The 23,865-nt window shown below is 33.9% G+C and overlaps 2 protein-coding genes across 10 annotated transcripts in view; one reads left to right on the forward strand and one right to left on the reverse strand.

Moving 5' to 3' along the window:
* The first annotated feature begins 36 nt into the window (after window positions 1-36).
* LOC124180931 (STAM-binding protein-like A) lies at window positions 37-10,897 on the forward strand. 4 transcript variants are annotated; one of them, XM_046566874.1, is made up of 9 exons: window positions 37-65; window positions 2,000-2,150; window positions 3,257-3,355; window positions 3,478-3,699; window positions 4,216-4,395; window positions 4,616-4,916; window positions 4,992-5,104; window positions 5,219-5,321; window positions 10,772-10,897. In XM_046566874.1, the coding sequence occupies exons 1-9, from the start codon at window positions 44-46 to the stop codon at window positions 10,829-10,831; spliced, it is 1,251 nt and encodes a 416-aa protein (XP_046422830.1). In that variant the 5' UTR covers window positions 37-43; the 3' UTR covers window positions 10,832-10,897. The 4 variants fall into 4 exon arrangements, with proteins under 4 accessions (XP_046422830.1, XP_046422829.1, XP_046422832.1 ...); XM_046566873.1 differs by lacking the exon at window positions 10,772-10,897 and adding an exon at window positions 7,050-8,401; XM_046566876.1 differs by lacking the exons at window positions 37-65; window positions 10,772-10,897 and adding exons at window positions 1,030-1,214; window positions 7,050-8,401.
* Window positions 10,898-14,661: 3,764 nt separating this feature from the next.
* LOC124180937 (PH and SEC7 domain-containing protein) overlaps window positions 14,662-23,865 on the reverse strand; it is a 76,206-nt gene continuing 67,002 nt past the window's right edge. For 5 of the 6 annotated variants that reach the window (XR_006870341.1, XR_006870340.1, XR_006870344.1 and 2 more), the window contains 2 exons: window positions 17,290-23,501; window positions 14,662-17,077 (listed from right to left, as the gene is read on the reverse strand). Coding sequence is in view for 1 of the 6 variants with exons in the window: in XM_046566890.1 (XP_046422846.1) it covers window positions 17,056-17,077 (22 nt within the window). In the remaining 5 variants the exon portion in view is untranslated. The remainder of the gene's footprint in view (window positions 17,078-17,289; window positions 23,502-23,865) is intronic. The other variant, XM_046566890.1, reaches the window with a different exon arrangement.

Consider the following 23,865-nt stretch of genomic DNA (forward strand, 5'->3'; position numbering starts at 1 on the left):
CAATCTAGTGACAAACACTTACAATTAGCTTGTGTGTGTATACATGAATTATTCTTTGGTACAGCGTAAGTATGCATATACGTGTATGCGTGTGTAATACTTGGGTCTCACGTACGCTTGTACCATGGATATACGCTTGCTACGGCTAATACCTATATTGCCACCTGAATGCCACGCTTAATCGGCGCACCTTTTATCACTCGACTTATCAATCGGTCTTGTGCTGGCCTCCTTACATTTAGCCCCTTATCTGTCTCAATTGTCGTGGTTTGTTTGGTGATGGTTGGACCAACGTGAACGTTTGTCGGTAATTAGTTCACTTATAAATAATTGAGTAAAATTATTTATTTTTTTTTCCCCTAGCCCCTCGATGAAAATGGTCGCTTGCCGCCAAAGGGGGGGCGCGAGTAGTATGAAGGAGACAACATCCTATACGATAAACCTTGTCCCCAGGTTTGGGGTAACGTGAGAATTGTTTGAATGCGATTTAAGTGCCTATTACGGAAAAAAGTGGATTTTTCGCTACAAAATGTAAAAAAAGAAGCGCGACGATCGTACCCTTCGAGCACATACAGTATATGCTCTAAGATCGTACTCTATAAACCTGCATGTTATGAACACACTGTAAATTCTTAAAATACGCATTTGAACTGAGTGAAAACCAGTGAAAACCGAGTAATTGCTTTACCAATGTCAACCGACATTAAATGCGAGAAAACATGGCAAACGGCGAATCGCAAGATCATAGGTGGAAGGGGGAGCCCCAAAAACTGGACCAACTTTTGAGCCGAGCGCTGGTCGAGTGTAGTCTCCTACAAGAAGGCTAGAGAACAGGGGACCGAACTCCTATTGTAATGTGAGTTTGAGGTGGACCCCTATACGACCGTCGCCTGGCGTCGCTGCTAACCGTAGGGTACATGCGCAATCCGATATTGCGGATCTTTACATTCATTCTGTTCATTCTGTTTCTAGACCACGGGGGGACTTGAATTATTTGACTGCGCAGTACCAAACTGCGCATATACGCTATGGTTAGCAGCGACGCCAGGCGGCGGTCATATATGGGACTATCCCCACCACCCGAGTTCGTTCTCCTGTCTCTAGCCTTCTTGGTCTCCTATCTACTACTCGGCGAGGGTGACACACAGTAATTATGGCAGACGTGGAAATGTTGCCGGCCGCTAGTGGCGCTGTTAATCAAGTGGCTTGAATAGGTAATGGGGCTAACTACTATCAGCGTCACATAGGTATACTTGAACGACTACGGTGGCAACATTGGGTGCTTTCCATTTACTGACTCAAGTCGACTTGTGTCACTATTTCTGGTGTATTCCTTTGTCCAGATTGGTCGGTTACACCAAAAATAGCGACACAAGTCGATTTGAGTCAGTAAATGGAAAGCACCCATTACGTGACCGTATTTTCGTAGCAGGACAGCCGTGAATGTCCGCGAACTGAGGTGCATCATTTTTCCTACGAACGATAGACAAACCCCATTAAAAACAGTACAAACTAAAATTCAGAAGAGAATGTTAAAATTTTCCAGACTTGAAAAACTTGGTTGGAACCTGTATTTGATAATTTGGAATCTTGGTAACACCTCTAAGTAGAACAAGTTATGAAAGACTGATGTATCCAATTTACTATTAATAATTTCGGAACGTATCTTTTATCTCTTATGAAGATAATTCTTTCTATCTCCGTGGTTTGGTGACCATTGTTGATCCAGAGTTGGCCAACTTGCCAAGAGTGCTGCTGCTGCTAGTAGTGCTAGTTGGTGCTAGTCTCTAATATTGTATAGTCCCGTGCATGCGAATGATAAACTTGTAACTTTTCAGTCATTGATTTATTTAAAAAATATTGGTATATGTAAGACGTATTCCATTTACATCAGTCACAATGATAACAATGTAAAGAACGTTATGCGTACTCTGTAGAAGAATATATGTAAATTGTGTTATTAACATAATCATAACCTACAAGTCAAATATGGATACAGATAGAGATAAGATGAAGGATAAGGTCGACTACAAACCCACTAAATATACTTCTGTAAAAAACATGCGATTAATTGATCCAGAGGACCGCCTTAAAGCACTGGCAGATTATGGGACTGCTGTTGACATAGACCCTAATATTCCACCGCGAAGGTATGACATCCACTCAGTTTGAATTAGTTACTCATAATTGTAAATAGAATATCACCATAAATGATCAAGTTGATGTCCTAACGCTATTGTAACCAGATATTTTTAAAAGAACTCCTTATTTCACAACTTTAGAATTGCTTGAAATTCAATAAATCATAATACAGCACCAACTCAGATTTTGCAAATTCAAGTTTTGTAGTTATTTCTAAGCACTGCAAAATAGTGGTTTTTATTTTAACATTCACCTAAGTTATTGATACTAAATTCAGACTCATAAATGATGAGATTGTCCATTTTTTCATTTAATCTTCGTTTTATATTTCTGGTTGTCTATTTTTCGATGTAACCACATTTGCAATTTCTTTAATTTATCGTACATCGGTCAGTTTCTGCAGTATATTCTTTAACACCATCATGATCACAATTTCTACTCCTTCACCTAATCTTGAGCGCAAACATCCTGTTAAATTATTTTTTATTATTCATCCTACAGCATTAAATTTTTCGACTTTGAAAGTTAGTATGTTAATACAAGTCATTCCTAAAAAAATCACTATTGTGGAACTTTCAAATGACTAATTTGAGTTAGCAAGAAATGACTATGTATTTATTCTAATGCACTAAATTTCAGCCAATACCAATCTTTTGAAGTATCAAGTTTTCTTAGAAATGCATTATTACATTAACGTCACAAACATTAGCTTATTGGATTTTTGTTTTTTTTTGGCTATTTGATTGATTTATATGAATATTCAGCCAATGAACCAGTATTCACCGTAGGATAATGATATACAGTTGTAGAATATGTATAATAAAATACCAGGCTGAAGCTAGTAGCTCGAATTAGCAGGCAAATGTTCTAATGTTTGTTCAATCATGGTAGATAATTTCCAAAATCAAATTTTTTTTCAAATACCTTGAACCCCCAATATTATCATACAATTATATGGATATAACTGAACTGCATTTTTCTATTTCTAATAAATTTAACACATTTGGCTGCTAATCCTGGCTGCCAGCTTCAGCTTCATAATGAAACACTTTTTATGTTACTATGTAGTGAGGTTATTAGCGAGATGTGAAACTATTCTAATTAAATGTTTCAGATATTATCGTTCTGGAATTGAAATGATCAGAATGGCTAACGTATACATGGAAGAGGGCAGTCAAGAAAATGCATATATTTTATTCATGAAATTTATGACGTAAGTTACCAAACTTTTATCTGAGGCTTGAAATTGAAACTCAGTTTTAATAATGGATGCAACAATTTGTTCTTGAGCTCGTAGCTGGAAATGATAGTCAACTATTAGATTTTTGTTTTCAGAATTTTCTTAGAAAAAATAAGAAAACATCCACAATATGACACAGTGCCTGTAAAAGATCGTGCGACAAATCAACAAAAGTTGCGGGAAATTTTCCCAAAAGCTGAAGCACTGAAAAAGCAATTACTTGCTCAGTATAAAATGGAGCAGATCAAATATCTGGAGGATGCAAAGAAACGGGAGAAAATTGAAATGGAACGACTTAAAAGAGAAGAGGAACAGAGGTAACTTATTTTTTTCACTCACCTATAATATCAGTACACAAGAATTATATGCCATGCTAAAAGTGCATTGATTCTGTTAGTTTGCTGTATTATTTAATTTGTAGAATTTTCAAAAGGAAGAAAATGGAAATATATTAACGCTAAAATGTACAAAGGTAAAGTATAGGAAACAAAAACATAGAACTGTCAGTATCTTGTAATATTTTTATATTTATTCGGATGATTCTATATTACGGTTTTTCAAACTTAATCTTTCTACATTTTGGGTTTTTATATTTTGATTTTATGTATTCAACAAATTTTACGAAATAGTTTTTCTCCTGTTATTTCAACTTTCCATATTTTTTACCTCCACCATAATTTGAGATATGAACTAAATTATGTGCAAGTTACTTTGATATCTATCATTTAAACCTGTTCTTATAAATTGATTAACATGTTAAATTGCTTAGTTTATTACGTATCTTAACAATAAATATAATAGTCAGTAAAATGTTACTCCAACATTGTTTGAAGGTTGAAGGACGAAGAAGATAGAAAAAATAAATTAGCCGCTCGGACAGCTGCAAATGCTGCTAAAGCAATGCTTGGTACAACTTCATCGGTGACTGATCAAGACATTGTTGCAAAAAAACCGATTGTAACCAGACCCCAATCTCCAATTAAGGATATAAAGCCTCCCCGAACTGAAGAAAAGTAAGCGCATAATGTTGGTTGAGGCATCTGGGAACTGAAAAATAGTTTTGTTGGAAATCAGTTGATAGCAAGATACAGCAATTTAGAGTGTTACCTATTATTGTTATTAGTTTCTCGATAGTCTAAAATATGCAGTGAATAATCCAGATATCTTGGATTCTCTTTCAAAAGCTCAGTTTGTTTGTTTTTTTTTTGTCTAATTTTATTTTTCTGAACTTAGAGCAATACCAGAAGTTGACCGATCTACTAAACCTCGTTTACTGGATAAGCATGATTTGAGAGATGTAATATTACCCAACAAAGCGATGACTGAATTCTTGTTACTGGCTTCTCGCAACACGATGCTAAACAAAGAAACTTGCGGGATATTGGCTGGCAGATTGGAACGTAATAAATTACTCGTCACCCATGTACTGATCCCTCAACAAACGGGATCACCAGATTCCTGTACAACGCATAAGGAAGAGGATATCTTTGACTACCAAGACCAGCATAATCTTATCACTCTTGGTTGGATCCATGTGAGTTAATGAAATATTGCCATTCTTTCCAAGAGTAATTTGATAAGTTTTAAGAATATTCAAATTATGTTTTAGACTCATCCTACACAGACAGCATTTTTATCTAGTGTAGATCTTCACACTCATTGTGCCTATCAACTAATGATGCCTGAAGCAATAGCTGTTGTGTGTGCGCCAAAGTATCAAGAGTAGGTGTATATAATCATTATTTAAAAATGATTGAACTTTATATAAACTTTATTACTTATCGTGTCACTTTTCTGCGCTACTTATTAACTGACTTATTCTCATTGCTGTTACAGTACTGGATTTTATACTTTGACAGCAGACTATGGATTAGATTTTATAGCTAATTGTCGGACATCTGGATTTCATCCGCATCCAACACAACCAGCCCTTTACACTGTAAGTAATTATCTACAAAGTATATTTTCATAAGCATATTTATAAGAAACAATGCTAGAAATCATCTCTACTTTTTGGGTTCATTCAGCTGGCTATTATATGTAGATAGATTACATGGTGTTTTTGCTACGAAAAAAACGGGAGTAACAGGAAAAATCCTGGAATTTTTGGAACCAGAACAAAACCCAGTAAAAATTGGAAAATTTACTGGTACTTCCGGATAATAATTGAAATTTTGCATAACCAGCGAAAAATTGATATCTTGCAAGAAATTCTTCACAATTCATGTAATATAATCAGACAGCTCACAGAAGCTCTATATTAGTTGTGTTTTTTAATTTGTTCTTATAAATGCATAAAATGAAAGAGAAGAAACAAAATATTCTTATTCTTGTAACCCAGATTTTTTTAAATTTTCAATGTGCAATCAATGGAAGACCAAGCTGATATCAATGGTCTGTGACTAAATTTAAACGTCTCACTACTTATGGAATTCTAAAAAATCAGTGAAACGGTAGTCTGTGATCTCTTATATTGTCAGAATCAATTGCGAAATAATTCATTCTTCTCGGAATCTGATGATTTTTAGTATATGAAAAGCGTTTGATTTCTGCAAAAATAGATTGATATAGAACATCTGTAGTTTACATCACCCACGGTGACATAGAAAATGTATTTGTTTTGGTCGAAAATGACATTTTTTGCATTTCAATTACTCTTTAACTTCTTGGTTCTCTAATATACGGTAAACAGATTTTTCAAAAGATATCAGTATGTGTTTCGGTTCGCCGGTCTGCCGTTCTGTCGATTGATCGGTCTATCAGCCTGTCCCTTGCGATCATCTCGAAAACGTCCGGGAGATAAAACAGTGAATTATTAACGGCTATACGGTAAAATGACTCGCAAATTCTAAGTATACTCTAAAATCAGTAATATACCGATGAAGAGTTCTCCCACTTAGCACTATGTAACTGAAGCTGTGCTGCATCAACGTATCGCTAAAAATAGATACACATTAATTCTTTGTTATCGATTTGATAGAAGGTTTAGTGATACCAGTAATCGATGTCAAGGTATCGGAGAAAAAATGTCCTGTTAAGAAATTCAGCAAAAACCCGGGAATTTTGTTTAGTGGTTTTCATACCATTATAAAAAGCTACTCACTTTATCGCAGTTATTCTAGTTTCCGATATACACTTGGCGAGCACATATTATTCTCTTATTCTGTTCTGTTGTAATAGTTCTTTGAGTAACCATAACTCTTATTTTTGGATAACTCTGAATCTAAACTCATCACTATCAAGCTCTTGCAACAGTTATTATTTTCTCTTTCAAACGATTTAATCAGATAAATCTCAATCTATTATATTATTCACAATTATAATTATTCTTGTTCATATTTCATTCCCAGTTTGCTGATAAGCAAGAATCAATTACTACAAATTTAAAAATTTCTATAGCACTTTTTACTAATACTAATACAATGACATAGCATATATTGAGTAAGCTTTTCCAAGATTATGGTGTTTGCCATCACATGTATACATACCTATATGGTTTTCACACAGAGAACCTGTGAGTTTCCGTAAATTGGTTTTAAAACGGTTAATGGTTCTCCATGTATGAATTCTTTATTCAAAAAGTAATTGATAAATGCTTATGAAGTGTAAAGTATGATTTTTGTACCACAGTTATTACAAATCTTCTTACATATAACAAATGTTACAGGTAGCTGAACATTGTAAGTTGGATTCAATGGCGCTTATAAATATGGTAGATTTGAGGAAATGAAATGTGCATCTCATACATGTCGTCTTACCTGCTGGCTTGAGCTGATGTACTGTCAATTGTTTTTCTATTACCAAACATTATTATTATGGAACAACACTTTTGAAAGTAAAAATGGAATTTGGGCAATTTGATGTGTCGTCGACGACTCTGATTGTTCATAGTAATTCAAATGTGTAGTACCAAATTCGTTACTACATCTCGTAACTCTTTTATCTGTTGTTCATAAATAAATAAGAATAGAGTCATAATATATTTATATACATAGGTGAGTAATCAAATTAAACAAATTTTTTTTACATGCACTCGAATACGGTTGATACTACGAAATATTTACATATAAACATTTAAAGCTTATACCATTGCAAAGCTTAAATACCACATAGATTGTAAGTAAAGTTTATAATATATGGGGCATTCCAACATAAATTTTTTGACTTTGTATAGTGTTAATGTGATTGGCATTTTTGCCCGTGTGGTTTACTATTACTGCTCGTAGAGTAATCAGACTTCAGTTGTTTAGCTCATTAGCTAATGACATAAATGAGTAAAAACGCAAAAAAGAGTACTAGAAGTCAGAGACTGTATTAAAATGACATTTAGGCACTGGTCTCATAACTTTCGCCGTACATAAGTGCACCGCTGCACAATTGAAGTACTAGTGTTTTACTGCCGTAGAATATTTGTCACTATTAAAGTGGAGCATCACTGGAGAACAGTGGCGATCACTTCGCATTACTGGACTCTAGTACTCCTCACTGGGGACCATCAGTGCTTACTTCTGCTCTACTGTGCTTTGGTACTTTGTACTACTGGACACAAGTGATTATTTGTAAGTAAAAGATGAGGGTGAAAACAAGGATGAAAATTTCAATAGAGCAACAGAGAAAAAAGTAGGTTCGATTTGATATGGAATACCCCATGTAGAGCAAAGAGTGTTTGAGATTTGAAATTTAATTGCAATACATTGACAGTTAATGTACTGCATAATACTTGAGCAAAGTTATATTTCATGTTAACTATTTATTACATTTTTATAACAGTTTTCACACTATGTATATAATATAACAGATATCTGATATGTAACCATCAAACGGTAATTGCGCAATGTATTAGTAGCTTTACAAATAGAATTGTGATATTTATGCTAAATATTAAGGACTATATGAAATAGGTTGGCATATGCAATTCACATATTAATGATTTATGCTATGATCAACAAGTTTGTTATATTTTCTTCATTAAAGTTAAATGTGGCTCCAATAATTCAATATAATTCAACTTACCACTTACTATTACTGTTCATTCATTTTCTATTATTTACTCTAATAAATTCCGAATTATATATTATAATACAATTTCGAATAGTGCGATGGCAAATTGGACATCAGACTGGATTATATTGTACAGGAAATAATTCGATTTTTAATAGGAAACACAAAGTAATTGTAATGAGCGCGTACTGAAGAAAAGCAGCTGTAGCTTTGGTAAAAGTGAAGGATCACTTTTTATGTCATTTGTTCAGAGTTATAAACTCATCCCGTTGATTAACCCCTAGATTAACCGCGATTTCATGAACTTCGAGCGTTGATTGACAATGGATAAAGACTGCTAGCCCAATGGGGCTTTCCGTAACCGACAATGGATAATAAATGGGGAACCCACGGTCTTATATACCACACTGGGAGCTTTCCAGCAAGGAGACACAGTGTGACACTGTGTTACACGGTCGAACACTGTGCCTTGGTGCTTGTTGGAACGCTTTAAGGTTCTTAATTCAGTCACTAGAGTCCGCTCATGCATTATACGAAAAATCTAGGAACATTGAGCGCTCCAGGAAAAAAAAAACATTTGTGAAACGCGTGTAGATTATCATTGCATTTAATAAATAAATATAAACAATACCATGCGTCGAAAATAAAATCTCTAACTAAAAAATTGGCAGCAATGAATCCGACACTGTGTCCAACTATGCTCCGCAGCTATGTCCGACTGTGTCGTTCTGTGTCGTTTTTGGAAAACACCATGTTTGACACAGTGTTGCTCTGTGTCGCTCTGTGTCGTTGCTGGAAAGCTCCCTCGAGTATCGTTGTGTCTTTGTTTAATCTTATGTGTTAGACAGAGACTGTATGATATCCGAGTTCACTCGGGTAAGGTTTCTGAACTCAGCCCAGTCCAGCACGAGAGACAAACTTTTTTAGAGAGAGAAGCTGCACTCCTAGGCACAGTCTATGGGCACACCATGTATACTCACACCACGGTTAGAAGTCTTTAAAACACCCATACGTCTTGTACAACTAGGTTTTTCAGCGTGGTGTAATGACCCCGTGTGGCCGCTATGTGACCTGGCTGAGGTGTGGCCACTAAGTGTTAAACATTTTGATTGTTTATAAGAATATGAATTTGATTCGTTAATAATTTTTAATGAAACCATTATTTTATTAAAATTCATTCTTTTAGTTTTAAAATGGAAAAAAGAACTTTCTAGCTCAAATAGAACCGGAGTTATGAATTTTTGAAAAGAGTCTCCAAACCGATAATCACCAAATTTTCAAATTTTCAATCTCCCCTCTTTTCCAAAATATGTGACAAAAAAAATTTTCAAATACGTATCTCTTTTTTTTCGCTACAGAATCCGTTAAAAAAATTCAGCTAAATCAAGAATACGTCGATCAGAAAGGTGTCGGTTTGTAAAAGAAAGTCCCGTATAGGTATATCTTCAATCGCGCTCATACGTTCATTAATTAAATAATTTCTTAAATTACGTTAGACATGTGTGATCTTTAAAAATACAGTTTATTTGCATTGGAAAATTCAGACCACTCCACAAAAATACTACTTGTAAATATTTTTCGGAAATTAGATAACACTCGATTGTTACTAATGTTCAAGTCCATGCTGTAACAAACCTCGATGAACCTCATACAACCATTATCTCAAGAGTAATGAAAAACAAATGCTTTTTTCAATTTCTACTTATATTATCTAGTTAGATTGCGACTCTGTCCATTGACCTCCAAACACAAGATTGTTCCGAAGGTTATCATCTAAGTAGCCCAGATTATCATTGCTCATATCTGAAATGTCCGCTCCATTATACATTTGTGGCAGAACCCGTGTTGATTATTACGAATTTCGAGTCTAAGTATATACTATGTATTCCCGACAAAGTCGATACTATTTTCCCCAGAATTTCAGCACCCTTCCGGTAACCTCTAATAATCATATTACCCCGAGAATACAATTGTGTAATGATTTAAAATCCTGAATTTTGCCTGTGAGATAGTGGGTAAATTGTGAATTTTATTTCTTAAAGAAAGTGAACTATATTATCATCAAGACGTTTTGTAACAAGAGTCCCCGTATTGACTGGTAATTTGCGGGTACCTCGTGAACTTGGACGATATTTTTTAGTCGGAATTATAAACACTCATCAATATATCACATCAAAAAGAGCGTGGGACCAACTGCAGAGAAGTTACGAAGGAAATCGTTTGTTTTTCGGCTGTAATTGTTGATCCGTTGCTTGCAGCGTATTCAGACTACGACCAATCGATTTTTTTCGCAAAATTACGTTGACATAGTGCATCAAAATCCGAAGGAGTTACTTTTTTGAGCAAAAAATCATTCGTCTCAGAATAGATTTGTATGAACCTTTCTAGATTAATGGACCCTCAGGAATGCGAAAAAGACATCTACAACAGCAAAAGACCGACAGCTGAGGAAACAGGGAGAAAATGGATTTTTTATTTATTTTAATTCAGGCATCTGGTAAAAGTAATTCTATGAATTCCCATAAAAATTTCAATGAAATTTCTATGAATTTTCACGGAAATATCTACACAGAAGTGTAGATTTCGGGCGGATTCATAAATTTCAAACTTGGATTTACATAACAATTCGTAGTTTTTTGCAGGATGTCGTAGTTTTTCGTTGATTGTAATATTTAAACTTATGTTTACGATTATAACCTACGAAAAAGTACAAATTGTTACGAAATCCAAGTTCAAAAACTATGAATCGGCCCATATCTTATACTCTTCCATAGAAATTCGCGAAAATCCGTAGAAATTTTCGTAGAACGTCATGGAATTATTCTCATCACGGTTCCTGGTTTAGTAGAATCACATGAATGTTATTAATTTTTTCATAAGACTCACCTATTGAGATAAGGTGAGTTCAAAAATATACGACGGATTCTCATATCCGTCCAGATACTTACAGTCAGAAAATGAGATCAGTCTATGGACGCAGACCTGGATTTTGCTAGGAACTCAACTTGTCTGCAATAAATTTTCCTTGTGAGAGAAATGCGACATCTAGCGGTGGTTCAAAAATAGTATTTCATACCTTCTCATACATATTCGTAACCTTATCGATTTAAAATGAATCCTAAAATTGTCGATCGTCACAATTCTTCATAAAAATTTGTGCTTTCTTATGAGAATTCATAGAGTTTACGAAAAGTTGTAGTTTTAAACATGTCGAATTCTTAGCTTAGATTTTCGTAGATCATCGTAATTTTGTTCTTCCTCGTACAGAGAAACTATTCCATTCAATTACGGTTGTAATTTTTCCATAGGTTTTCATATCTCTAGATTTAGTGCGAATTTGAGGCTCAGAATTTCGTAGATCGACGTAGTTTTGGTCTACTTAATCGAAAGAAACTATTCCGATCAACTACGGTGATAGTTTTTCATAGATTTTTTATTTTATTTTCTCGAAATATATGCGGAACTATATCTCATGATTTCAATTGTAGATCTTTATAGATATTCATACTTTTGTACCAAAATCTACGCAAAATTTATATTTTTAAGGCACTTGCATACTTTCGTGAATTCTCGTCAATTTTCATGGATATTCATAAAGAATCGTAGGTTTCTATGAAAAAACTACAAAAAAACTACGATTCTTGATCAATTTTGACAATTCTTTTTTTTTCCTAGTTTGCACCTGTATGCAGGCCAACACTTCAGCTATATTTGAAAACTACAATAATCACCATCCGATAGAGTATTTTTAATATTCTGCTTAAGACAATATAAATGCTGTACACCCATTTCCTCATATCACAATGAGATATCTTGTGTAATGTTTAATCATATTTTTGTATTTCTTTTTATCTATACTTTAATTATATTCGTGAACTTGTTAAATTGCTATTCACTTATACCTAAACACTTGCACTAGAATTAAGGTATGTTGAATAAACTGTACTGAACTGAGTTTGAAACTGTGTGGCTATTACTATTTAATTTTTTTCCCATACCTCCGTGAAAATTCTGCGTAGGTTTTACGTATTTTGGATATAACTTTTGATCCTTTGCTTGCAACGTATTCGGACTGCGCCTAATCGATTCCTCTTGCCCAACTACGTCGATATAGCGCATAAAAGAATTGATTCCAGCATCATCCAGGATCGTAAAAATTTTCGTTGAAAATCCAAGTGGTTCAAAGGAAATCGCAATAGTAAATTTGTAGAATTCATGCCATTTCTTTATTTCTGCGTCAAATGAAAATGTGTCGGAGTGTTTTTGTTCAGAATTGAGTGTTGAGGCTGTTATGTCAAATTAAGGTATCTGCGATAATGTCGAAGTCAATCACAGCACCCCCTCAAGTCTAGAAAATTGCGTAGCAGTCATTGCGCTTCAATGTACATACATACATAATACGTTATTTCTGTCAAAACCTCGGCGGTGTAGGAAATTTCTATTTTTTCTAATTGTGAGACATTTAGGGTGTACTCTATGGTTACTATTCAAAATGCGCATTCGTATAAGTTGGACTTCAATGTTTAGATTTTCGTACCTCAAGAGGAAAAAACAGAACCTTTATAGGATCACTTCATTGTCCACCTGACTGTTGTCTGTCTGGCCGTCTGTCAAAACACACTTTCTCAGGAATGGATAGCAGTATGAAGTTGAAATTAATATTAAATACTAAGGTCTACGGTCTCTTGGAGGTGTAAAAAATTCAATCTTTTAATTCAATGCAGTCGAAAGATACAGCCATTTATGTCACATATTTTGAAACGTGCAAGCTCGCTAATCAAAACTTATAGGGTACTTCCTGTTGACCTAGAATCATGAAAATTGGAGAGAAGCAAGGTCTCACAGCACATGTAAGCGAAATAATCCGAAAATAGTTCATTTGTAGTTATATCACTTAAAAAAATAAAATAAAGTTTGTTCGGAACCATCAGAGCGTGAATTATACTCGCACTTATCCGGTTTTTTTTCGACTTGACTCGACTTTTTGTTATTTATGTTACAGTACACAAGTTTGAACAACCAAGTGATGTAAAGTCGCGGTCTAGTGTATTTCTCACTTTACATAGTAGTTTTCTTCAAGTCGAGATTATTTATTAGCGTAGTCAGCACGAAATTTACCGAGACTTGTGATGAATTTAAATTTGTGGCATTTCTCTGAATAATTTGGAATAAAAAATTTCATATCATTGGTCAGGGTAGTCAAAATTCAACGAATTCGTAAAAGAGGGGTCTGTTTATTTTTTCCATTAGGTAAAAGTGCCAGTAGCTGGATATCTCAAGCATGGTACTACGATTTGACAAGCTTTCATTTCGTATGGCTGTTCAGCCATTGGTATGTTGCTTGCAATTAGTAATGGCACATCAAATTTTTATGAAAATCTAAACGTCGGTTAGTGAAAAATGGCGGAGTTGATATGAAATGTCCCAGATAAACTAAAGAAACTGTTAGAACAATTCAAGGCATGGATGGAACAGATGCCTAAATCGAAAATCGTATTTCCGAAACAAAAGTGCTCGTGGAAGTTGTAATTGCATATATTCAAAATGCTTATGTTGTTTTAGTGGGTTTCTGTGAACAATTGTTTTTTTATAAGTTTCGGAAAACGATTGGCATGTATTTTAGTAGATTATATAACGGTTGAAATATTTTTCAAAATCGTGTAACTCTCTGATAAGACGCGCATCCATATGTATCTCCACATTCCCCATTGATGAACTTTACTCACGGATGCAATCTTCAAATGGTTTCTAGAACTAAGCGATGCACTTATCAAGCTATACCTACCTATTTGTTCGTGATAAATGTACAAACGTACAAGTGAGTTTTGCGGACTAAATTATCCACTACTATAATCTAGTTCAACGTGAAATTACACTTCAGTTGCTCTAGTTGTCATTTTATTTTGCGTCAAATATCAAATGATATCCACCAACCCCAGAAACTCAATGTAGGGTTTAAATGAAGTTACAAGTGCAGAGTCAACAGCTGTCATCTTGATTTTGCGCCACAGTTCGATCCCGCAAAGCGAATACAGTAACAACGTTTTTCTCGATATTGCGAACCTAGAATTGTCGGACGTTATTTACACCAAAAATTTTTACCGAAGCGACAATTTCTAAATCAAATATTCGACGAATATGTTTTTGATAATTTAGCCAGCAAAAAAAATTTATGTACATGGATATCAGTTGTAAGTCTGTCCAAGTCTACTCAGGACTTTGTTCCATTCATGCCTACAATAGTTCAATTTATCTCTGATCGAAAAGTAATCAAGATCTTAAATCATGTCATGTATTTTCATATCGGGGAAACAATTACACTATATCTCTTCATCCTCTGACATTTCATTCAGTCTTATAGTAATATTACAGAGAAAACGAATATATATAAATGTATGATAAGATTTGTGATGATGCTTGATAATTGATAATTGCGTTTTTTCAGCTAACAATTAGTGCATTAATTATATTATGAACCACTTCGAATAGATTATAAGTGAACTACTACTAATCATACCACTGTTACAAATCTGCACAATTCTTCTGTAAAGGTGAGTTAGAAGCCATTACCGCTTGTGAAAGTTGCGTTAAACAATAGCATGGTACTAAAAAGGATAGAACAACGTCGTTAGGAAATCAGAAGCGTTAACGGTTTGAAATAGAATATGAATGTATGAACTGTACATTATTATAAAATTTCAAATTTGTACCAACTGCGGTAAGTACCTAAACGTTTTTGCCTACATTTGTCAATATTTTCGGAAACTGAATAAAATATAATAACATGAAAAAATTATAGTTGCATGTGCGGAAGTCAATTGGATTTTGTCCTAAATAAAAATAAAGATTTTGACTTTTCAAGTTTTCGAATCCAGCGGAAATCGCTGTGGATAAATTTGATTTACTTCCAGAGTTCCTAGTATGCACATGCTTCCGAGTTCCAGCGTTTGATGTAAATAATAAAACTACGTAGTGCTTTCTGAAGTTTCTTTTAATGTAATTAAAGGAATTGCGTAGAACTTTGTACATGTTACCGTGCATATAATATTTGTCCCCAATGTTGCGTAACACCAAGAAAAAATGAATCAAAATTACGGTGCGAATGAAGCGAATTGAATCGGATTCTTACATTATCTTGTACTGGAAAGAAACGTAATTTAGGTATTTGTAGAGAAGCACATATATAAAGTCATATAAAAATTACGAAACAAATTGATCCGTCATAATTAACAAGTATATATAAATATACACACAATAATGAGATAGTCAGCAAAGTACAAGTAATTAAATGCAATTCTTTGGCATTTATACATTTTATAATTATGGAGGGGAAAATGAACAATGTCGATGTAATAATATTTGTGATAGTAAAATAATGTGTCTGCAGAAAAAATATATACAATTACACGAACGAGGTACCACAAGTAGAATATTCACATGGTAATAACATCAGTACGTGTTCCATTACAGCAAGACAGAGCACGATAATTTTTTTTATATCCGTAAAAGTAAGACGAGGTTGAAGTTTCCAATAGTACTGTAAGAATGCATTTCTAGAGAAAATCGTTCTTCCATCATATTCAGAATTGCCGGAAATTCAGTAAATTGAAATAAAGCAAAACAGTACCGATATATTTTGGAAATCTTACTCCTTTAAGATGATTCTCAAGTTGCAATGTGCTAGTTTTTACTCAATATATTTCGACAAGTTAAAATTACAAACTTAAATTTCATAAGTATTTTCTGGAGCCAAGTCCGATATAATCAGATTACAAACGTATCATCCAATGTACATAAAACATGACCTAATATCTAATTCTCTTGTATGAGCCGTAGTATTTATATTCTGATAGTGTTTAATATTAAATTCAAGTATAAATTTTTTACCCAATATAGTGGAATTATAAAATTTTATTTTCAACTCAAGGATAACTTCAAATACCTCATACTGAATGCGCTGAAGAGGACAATATTACATAGAGAAAACAAATATTTAGTATTCTGAAACCATATTAATTTTGTTTCATACATCTATCGCAATCTAATTATGCAATACCAACGTATTTTACTAAAGAATGTTCAATGAATGGTATTTATAAATTGTCACCATTATCTAAAGTTTTATGATCAATGGCTATTTTTCAGTTTGTAAAGAAACTATGTATTTTTCAATGTTTCGTGATAGCAAAATACGATGTATCCACAGACCGTCTACAGGCGATTGTGTATCCCGTTTGTTGATCTCTAAAAGTTACCTTGATTGTAAATTCATAGAAACGTAACAAGTGAAACCACTTACAGACGTCCTCAAGAGTTCACCCGGTTATATACTGTCCGTTGCTATTTGCGCTGTACAGAGTCGAATGAGTTGATGTCGTTTCTGAACAGTTGCTCTGTACCGCGCCTGAACACAACACTTGTCATCACTAATATCATAAAGTTTATAATATTCCCGTAAAATCTAAATCATTTTGCTATGATTATTATTTAACTGAAATCAGAATGAAAAGTTCGACTTGTGATGTCTCGTTTGTATATTATTATGGTAATGTAATGGAAAATGCAGCCTTGTGTATGCAATGGATGATGACTGCAGTGAGCTAGTAGAATAAGGCCAGTTCAGCTTGACCAGGGTGACGAAATGGCGTTACTTGTATCGAAGCTGCTCAGAATCAGGTCATCAGTGGGTCCTCCCTGTGGCATGCAACAGATAACATTCTTCATTACTTTACTACATTGTACCAAATCCTATATATTATTTCATGCGTCGTGACGTCACATGCTAATCGACATATTTATATACACATTATCATTACGTATTGGTGGCATACTCTACAGTTCTTCAAGCGCAAAATATTATACGTTGGCGATACCATTATTAACTTCGTACAATTTTGTAAACTTACATTTACATTAGGAAGACTAGAGACCAGGAGACCGAACTCCTATCCAAGTCAGTAATTTGAAGTGGACCAATACATAGAAGGCCCTTGGCGGCGCTGTTGAGCGTAGAATGCTTGCGTAATCCGATACTGCGCATATCCACATTCATTTGTTTCAAAGTTAGGGGACAGACTCGAATTATTTTGAATCATTTGATTGCGCAGTACCGCATTGCGCAAGTATTCTGCGCTTAGTATCGCTGCCAGGCGACAAGCCTATCCCTACCACCCGAGTTTGGTCTCTTGGTCTCTAAGTCCTTTTGATTCACACGTTACATTGATTCAGATTTGTCCAACAAGAGGTATCAAAATTGAGAACATGTAATTATGAGGACTTCATAAATGTAGATACCCAGATAGCAAAATGGTGGATTTTTTTTAAGCAAGGGGCTTCCGTTTATCTGTTTAATTGGATGCGGTCCTCAATTGTTTCGGATGAACAATTTTGTAGAAAATTAGTGACAAGATGTGCTTTTGGTAATTGAGATTGACAGCAATCAGACAGAAGACTGTTATTTGCTGTGAGCTATTCCTCTTTCAATCTGTTACACTCAAAGTGCTTTGAATACGAGTACAACGTATAACTAAAACTTATTGCTCGAGAACACAAAGCTATTTGCATATTTGAAATATGAAGAGATAAACGGATTTAAATTTGCATTGATTGAATTATTTTCTGAATTGGTATTTCATCCGAAAAATAATTTATGAAATTCACCACCGAATTGTCTAGGGTGAATTTACCACTGTATATATATATATCTATAAATTTCGTACAAGAAGAAAAGTGGATAGCAAAAAATGTTAAGAAGTGCATAATCAGATTTGAAACTAAACGCCATTTTGATGACAGCACGTTTCCCAAAATCACAGCAATTTTGGGACTTTCTTGCCAGAATTACCGAGGTTGCCAAAAATGTACGTGTTTTATTAAATAGTCTTTTTATATGAAGTAATCGTAAGGGTAAAATTGTATACATGTCTGTGAACTCTGAATTAATGTATCAAAGTGAGTCATGCTTTTTATGATTTCGTGCATTATGGAGTACAGATAACATTCAAAACTCAATCATGCTGGATGCATCTATGTCTTGGGTTTAAATCTAAAAATTCATATATTACGTAATCCAGAAGCTGTTTATTTTCATTATCATTCATACTTTCCCTTTGCCTAGAATTGCATTATGTTATCCACATATTTTACAAATTTAATTACAGGAGCTGATCATCATCAATATATATAATTAATATGTATAATAATGTGTTTGCATTAAGTTAAATATCGAGTATATATTAAGAGCTGCCCAAAACATGAAAAGAAATAATAGGAAATGGAATTTTTAGCATAATTGAAGTGTGTTTGATAGAATGATTTTAAATGTTCAGCAAAACAGGGTAATGATAGGTAGACGATGTACAGAGCCATCGCTAAGGCATTATTTGCGTTAGTCGGATAGAGAATAAAAAGTGCGCATAACTCTGAAAGCAGACTTTCAACGGAAATCAATGAATCAAAATTAATTACCATTAACATTGTATCGCTCTGTGGCATATAGTCATATTAGAATTTTCAATAAAATATTAATCCTCCAGTTGTTTAATACAAGTAAATAGTTACAAAACAGCTGCACGTCATCTGTGGCTGTGGCCATAAATACAGGATATTACCTATGTGCGTAACTCATCGATAGTGAATACATTCACTAATTTTATTATGATAGGTACAATTTGTACATTCGATACAGGCAAGGCAGTGGTGTTATGTCAGGAATAAATTCAGTGCTAAAGGTATATTAGAGTACAGAACATGCAAATAATATTTTAGTGTGACATTCCTGGATAACGAACAGGCTGGTGACAATTTTATTCAAATAAAATTCCATGACTCTTTCCTGACTTTCCGTGTCAAAAAATTCAGCATTCCCTGGCCTTATTTCACCAAATTTGTACAATGTTGGGCGGCTTATACGACAAAAAGATCCAGAAATTGTGCACCTTCAATATATAAATTTCAATGGAGGAACACATAGTATTACTTCGTTTCACACAAATATGTATGAACATAATATTACATTAATTTTAATATCACCGTGAATAATATATATAATTCAACAAAAGCACAGTTGAAGTTTGAAAATAATTTATGAAAAAAGTACGTTTTTCTTTGTGGATCATCGTAATTCCCTGACTAATCCCGGTTTTTCCGAATTACTCAGTATGTCGCCACCCTGACTGTGAGAAACTGTAGATTACTTCGTCACGAGATTGATTAATTTGTTATCATTGTTATCCAACATGTGAATACCAGTTAATACGTAACAAATCACATGATAAACTATAAAGTATAGATTATGAGATAAAATACATAAAAAATCATAAAGCGAAACCCATGATTCGATATATGATTTGTTATGTATTTTATTTTACAATCTATAATTCATGACTTATTGTGTTATTTGCTATGGATTAAGTCGTATTCACATCTTAAATTGCATCATAAAATACATCCGAATTTTGGTCGTAACATTATGCGATTTATCATTCAATAATTTTCAGTAGGGTTGCCGTGAGAGAGTTGAATAATTGTCACGTTGAACAACTTAAGACTTACACGATAATTTCACTTGGAAATATCAGGATTTTATAGATTACGAAGAAAATATGGATAATCGCAGTTTCTAAAGAAATATTGAATAATAAAGTAAGGAAAAGATACATACAGAACGCGTCTGGTCGTGAGTCTGTTATAGATACTTGACAAGGTCGCTATGATATAAGGGCTCTGATCAACTTCACGCCAGATTTGAAGTTGATAGTAGAAATCCAATCTGTAGAAGATGCGTATCGATATAAGAATAAAACTGTTGATACACTTTTCGTAATATAAGCAGTCAATAGATTATCGAAAAGCATTGTACTATGTAGAGCAGAAACGGGCCGATGATTAGACAACGAAAAAAAGTGGCGGCGCTACCACACTTCTAATTTCTCAGGAACGTAATACCGCGGAAATCATGACAAACCTTATGAATTTTTCTTGGAATTCATTGTAATCAGCACAATATTATTTATATCAAATTTATCATTCATATTAGTGTTGTTTGAATGAAAATTAGATATTTATTGACAATTTTACATAGGGTCCGTGTTTGGCAACCACTTAATACGCTCCGTACCAGAATCTAACGATCGCAACGATTTTAGTGACACTTTCATGGTTAGTTAATACAACCGAAAACTACACGCCTATGGATATCGATCATTCAATAACGCATAAGGAATCTTTGAAACTATGCAATATTCTGCAATGAAATTTACGTAAATATGAATTATTGCCGGTAAAATGCATACTAAAAATTTTGTTCCAGTCATTTCCAGTGGCTCTTTAATCATCAAGCATCAACAGTGCTGAAGCATAACTTCGTCTTTACTTTGTTTCAGCCATTGAAATACTAGGTACGTTATTATGAGTTTACGTAGTTGTAATACTCCATTATACATATAAACATGAAATTTGAAATATGAGCTTATGCATTCAAAATAATTTCCCCACTGATTGTATTAAATCTTCGTAACCAGGAAATATTTTTGTATGAAGTTCGCATGAACGGGAGTCTCGGCCAGTGCGATCATACATTAAACTAGAAATTTATGTAAAATCACCACCATTTCTAAGACATTATAAATATCAAATAATGTTCAATTTGGAATAATTTACACAAAATATCTCAGGAAAAACCACCAAGCAATGGTCGATATCAATAGCTATCTTCTGTTGCGAAATCGAAAAATAAAGCTTAGCTTTTTCATTGTTAAATGATGTTAAATGTTGCACATTATTTTTGCCTTTCGTATTTTTTACGTTGTTTTCAATTCAATTTTGAATTTTCGTTCCATGCTAGAACGATTTTTGATACCTTGCATTTATTTTTTATCCTGTCAAGTTACAACGTCATTGCAAAATCCTAAATATCCATAAATGACTTGATCAATACAGCAATGTTTTACGAATTTCTTAAAACTTTATATAAATTGTATGTTCAATGCCAGCACAGTAGCAGTAATCGTATTTGCGATCAAGTGGTGATTATTTTTCACCCCTTTGTTGCTCCAATTATGCTGTACAGCCAAAATGAACCTACATCACAAAAATCTTGCACACAAAAGTGAAACAATCATAAGTTACCTTATTCGCTGAATACACAGAAGGGGTCGGAAGTTAAAAGGATGCTATAGTTGGTCTTTATAGACCATGTAAATTATAAAACCGTCACATGGTGATGGGGGAAAGGCTAAGTGACCATCATCACGCGTCTTCAGCAGACTTAAGAGGTTCAATAGAAACACCCTCATTCGCAAAAGGGACAAGAGAAACTGCCGAAAAACGCAGTTGCACAGTCTCGCACGCTACGCTTTATGTTACGACGGTTGGTAAAAATGTTACTTATCTACGCAACAATTGTGTTTAGAAATGTATTCCTGTGATTGAATTACCACTTATTATAGGAATACATTTTCCGGCCTTATTCTCGCTCTTGAAAAACAAAAGTTTTACGATATTTTTGTTCGGCATTGCGTGTAGAATTATGGCCACTGCAGCATTTTCACGTCAGTACTACGTAGGCTTTGATAATAGTTAAGTAAAAAAAGTGACACTTTCCTCTGTCGATAAAGACTGACTATAACATCCTCTTAAGGAATGTATCTGCCAACTATATCACAGATCGGAGAATGATTTTTTAATGTTATCACGTCAAATACCAGGAGCCGCCTTCACGTTACATACTTGTGCAAAAGTATAGTATATAATTTTATTTTGTTATTTAATTTCACGACAGATATTGGCGTTCAATTTTCACAGCTGCGTGACTGGTTTTTGAAAAGTATTAGCAGTGTTTTTGCATCGTATTCTGTAACACTTCTAAAATGAGAATTTCATAAGGAACGTATATGTAAATGAAATGACAAATATTCAGATGACGTAGACAATTATCGATAAGGAACAGAAAGGTAATTATTTTGGCATCTAACGGGCAGTTTTTAAACTTGCACGTGACTTGAGGATTTATGAAAGATTCATAGTCCACGGACACAAGACTGTTTCTGAGCTTTCTGATTGTTGAAAGTCTGCAGTCTTTCATGATAAAGTTATGTAGGATAGTCACTCGGAAATTTTTACCTTCTTATAGAACTATAGAGTTTTGTGAAAACATTTCTTGCTTGTTGCCGCAAGTTTCTTCTACAGAAATTTCTCCAAATCTACATGGTATTTTGAATTTTGTCAGCACACTTGTTTTCTCTGTATCTAATTTTTGCGCACGTCAATTTTCTCGAGATGATTATAATTTTCCCTGGATTCTCATTTGATTTTTCTCTTTCAAATAATTATTTCTGAGGACATTTTTTACAAGTTTCAAGCATGTAAGCAGTGTTGTGTATCATTAGAATGAAGTTGAAGTTAGTAACGTTTAATGTTACGATGCATTTTTTTTTAGAAAAAGTCATTATTTTCTTACTTAGAATGTTTTTGAAATCAGTAAACCGTAATAATATAATAAATGTGTGCATATTTTGTCCATTTTACTCTCTTACAATTAGAATCATCTAGTATTTGCAAGACAGTGATTTATTCTGCAATTTTTTTTACACTTAAGTTACACTAACGTTACTAACTACAATGTCACAGATTCAATTTATTTCGGTTTATATGCGCTGATTGAACTAATTGATATTTATACAGACAAAGTTAACACTGGATAAAAAAGAAGTTGAAAGTAATGAGTAATGATCCAGATAGTAGATTAGAGAATTGCTATTTTTGATTTGCAATGTAGGATTCTGTAGTCAAATAACATAAAAATGTAAAGGTCAGAATTCGAGAGAAGTACCAAATAAAATGTAAGAAAATTCAGAGTTTCTCTTAAAAATGTGACAATAAAATCGAACGATGTTCAGAAATACCAAGCAATTACAAGATTTGGAATAGAAACGTAGAGGTTACGAGAGAAACTCAGTAATTTACAGTCTTCTGCAGAGGTATTCTGAAGAGTTGTGTAGAAAAATTTTCAATGAAGATTTTCACCAGAGTTCCTCAAAAAGGTTTGACTGCTCTTCAGGCAAGGCGACTTAGGGGCACTTGAGTCCTTCCCCATAAGCAGCACCACGCCCCGCAGAACCTATAAACTAACGCTTTAGCTGCTGGTAGGTTCGTTTACTGTTTGAGAAACATATGGTCAAGCTGTCTCAAATAACGTAAAGGTCGTCTTAAGTGAGAGCTGTTCGTACGCAACAGTTTTTTTAAATTAATTTCGTAAATCCAACTATGGTCTTGCTATCTTGCAGACACAAATTTTTGTTGTCTCGCCCATATAAGAACTTGTTTGTAAGAGCTCATTTTAAACATTTTTTTTCCATAAACGATGTGGTTAAATGTATTAAAAGTTATACATTTCCTCCAATAAAAATATCCCTATATTATTAAGTCTTCATCTTATAAACGACCAATCAATCCAACCTCTTTATAAGACTGTTTGTAAGATC

Source organism: Neodiprion fabricii, chromosome 4 (assembly GCF_021155785.1).
Source record: "Neodiprion fabricii isolate iyNeoFabr1 chromosome 4, iyNeoFabr1.1, whole genome shotgun sequence".
In the NCBI taxonomy this organism is placed as follows: Eukaryota; Metazoa; Arthropoda; class Insecta; order Hymenoptera; family Diprionidae; genus Neodiprion; species Neodiprion fabricii.

Bases quoted from the DNA above. Each gene is read 5' to 3' on its own strand.
- LOC124180931 (XM_046566873.1), top strand. From the start codon at position 44: ATGAATTATTCTTTGGTACAGC. The intron at 2,151-3,256 runs GTATGACATCCA...TAAATGTTTCAG, and splicing joins CCTAATATTCCACCGCGAAG to ATATTATCGTTCTGGAATTG. The intron at 5,322-7,049 runs GTAAGTAATTAT...CAAATGTTACAG, and splicing joins CACAACCAGCCCTTTACACT to GTAGCTGAACATTGTAAGTT.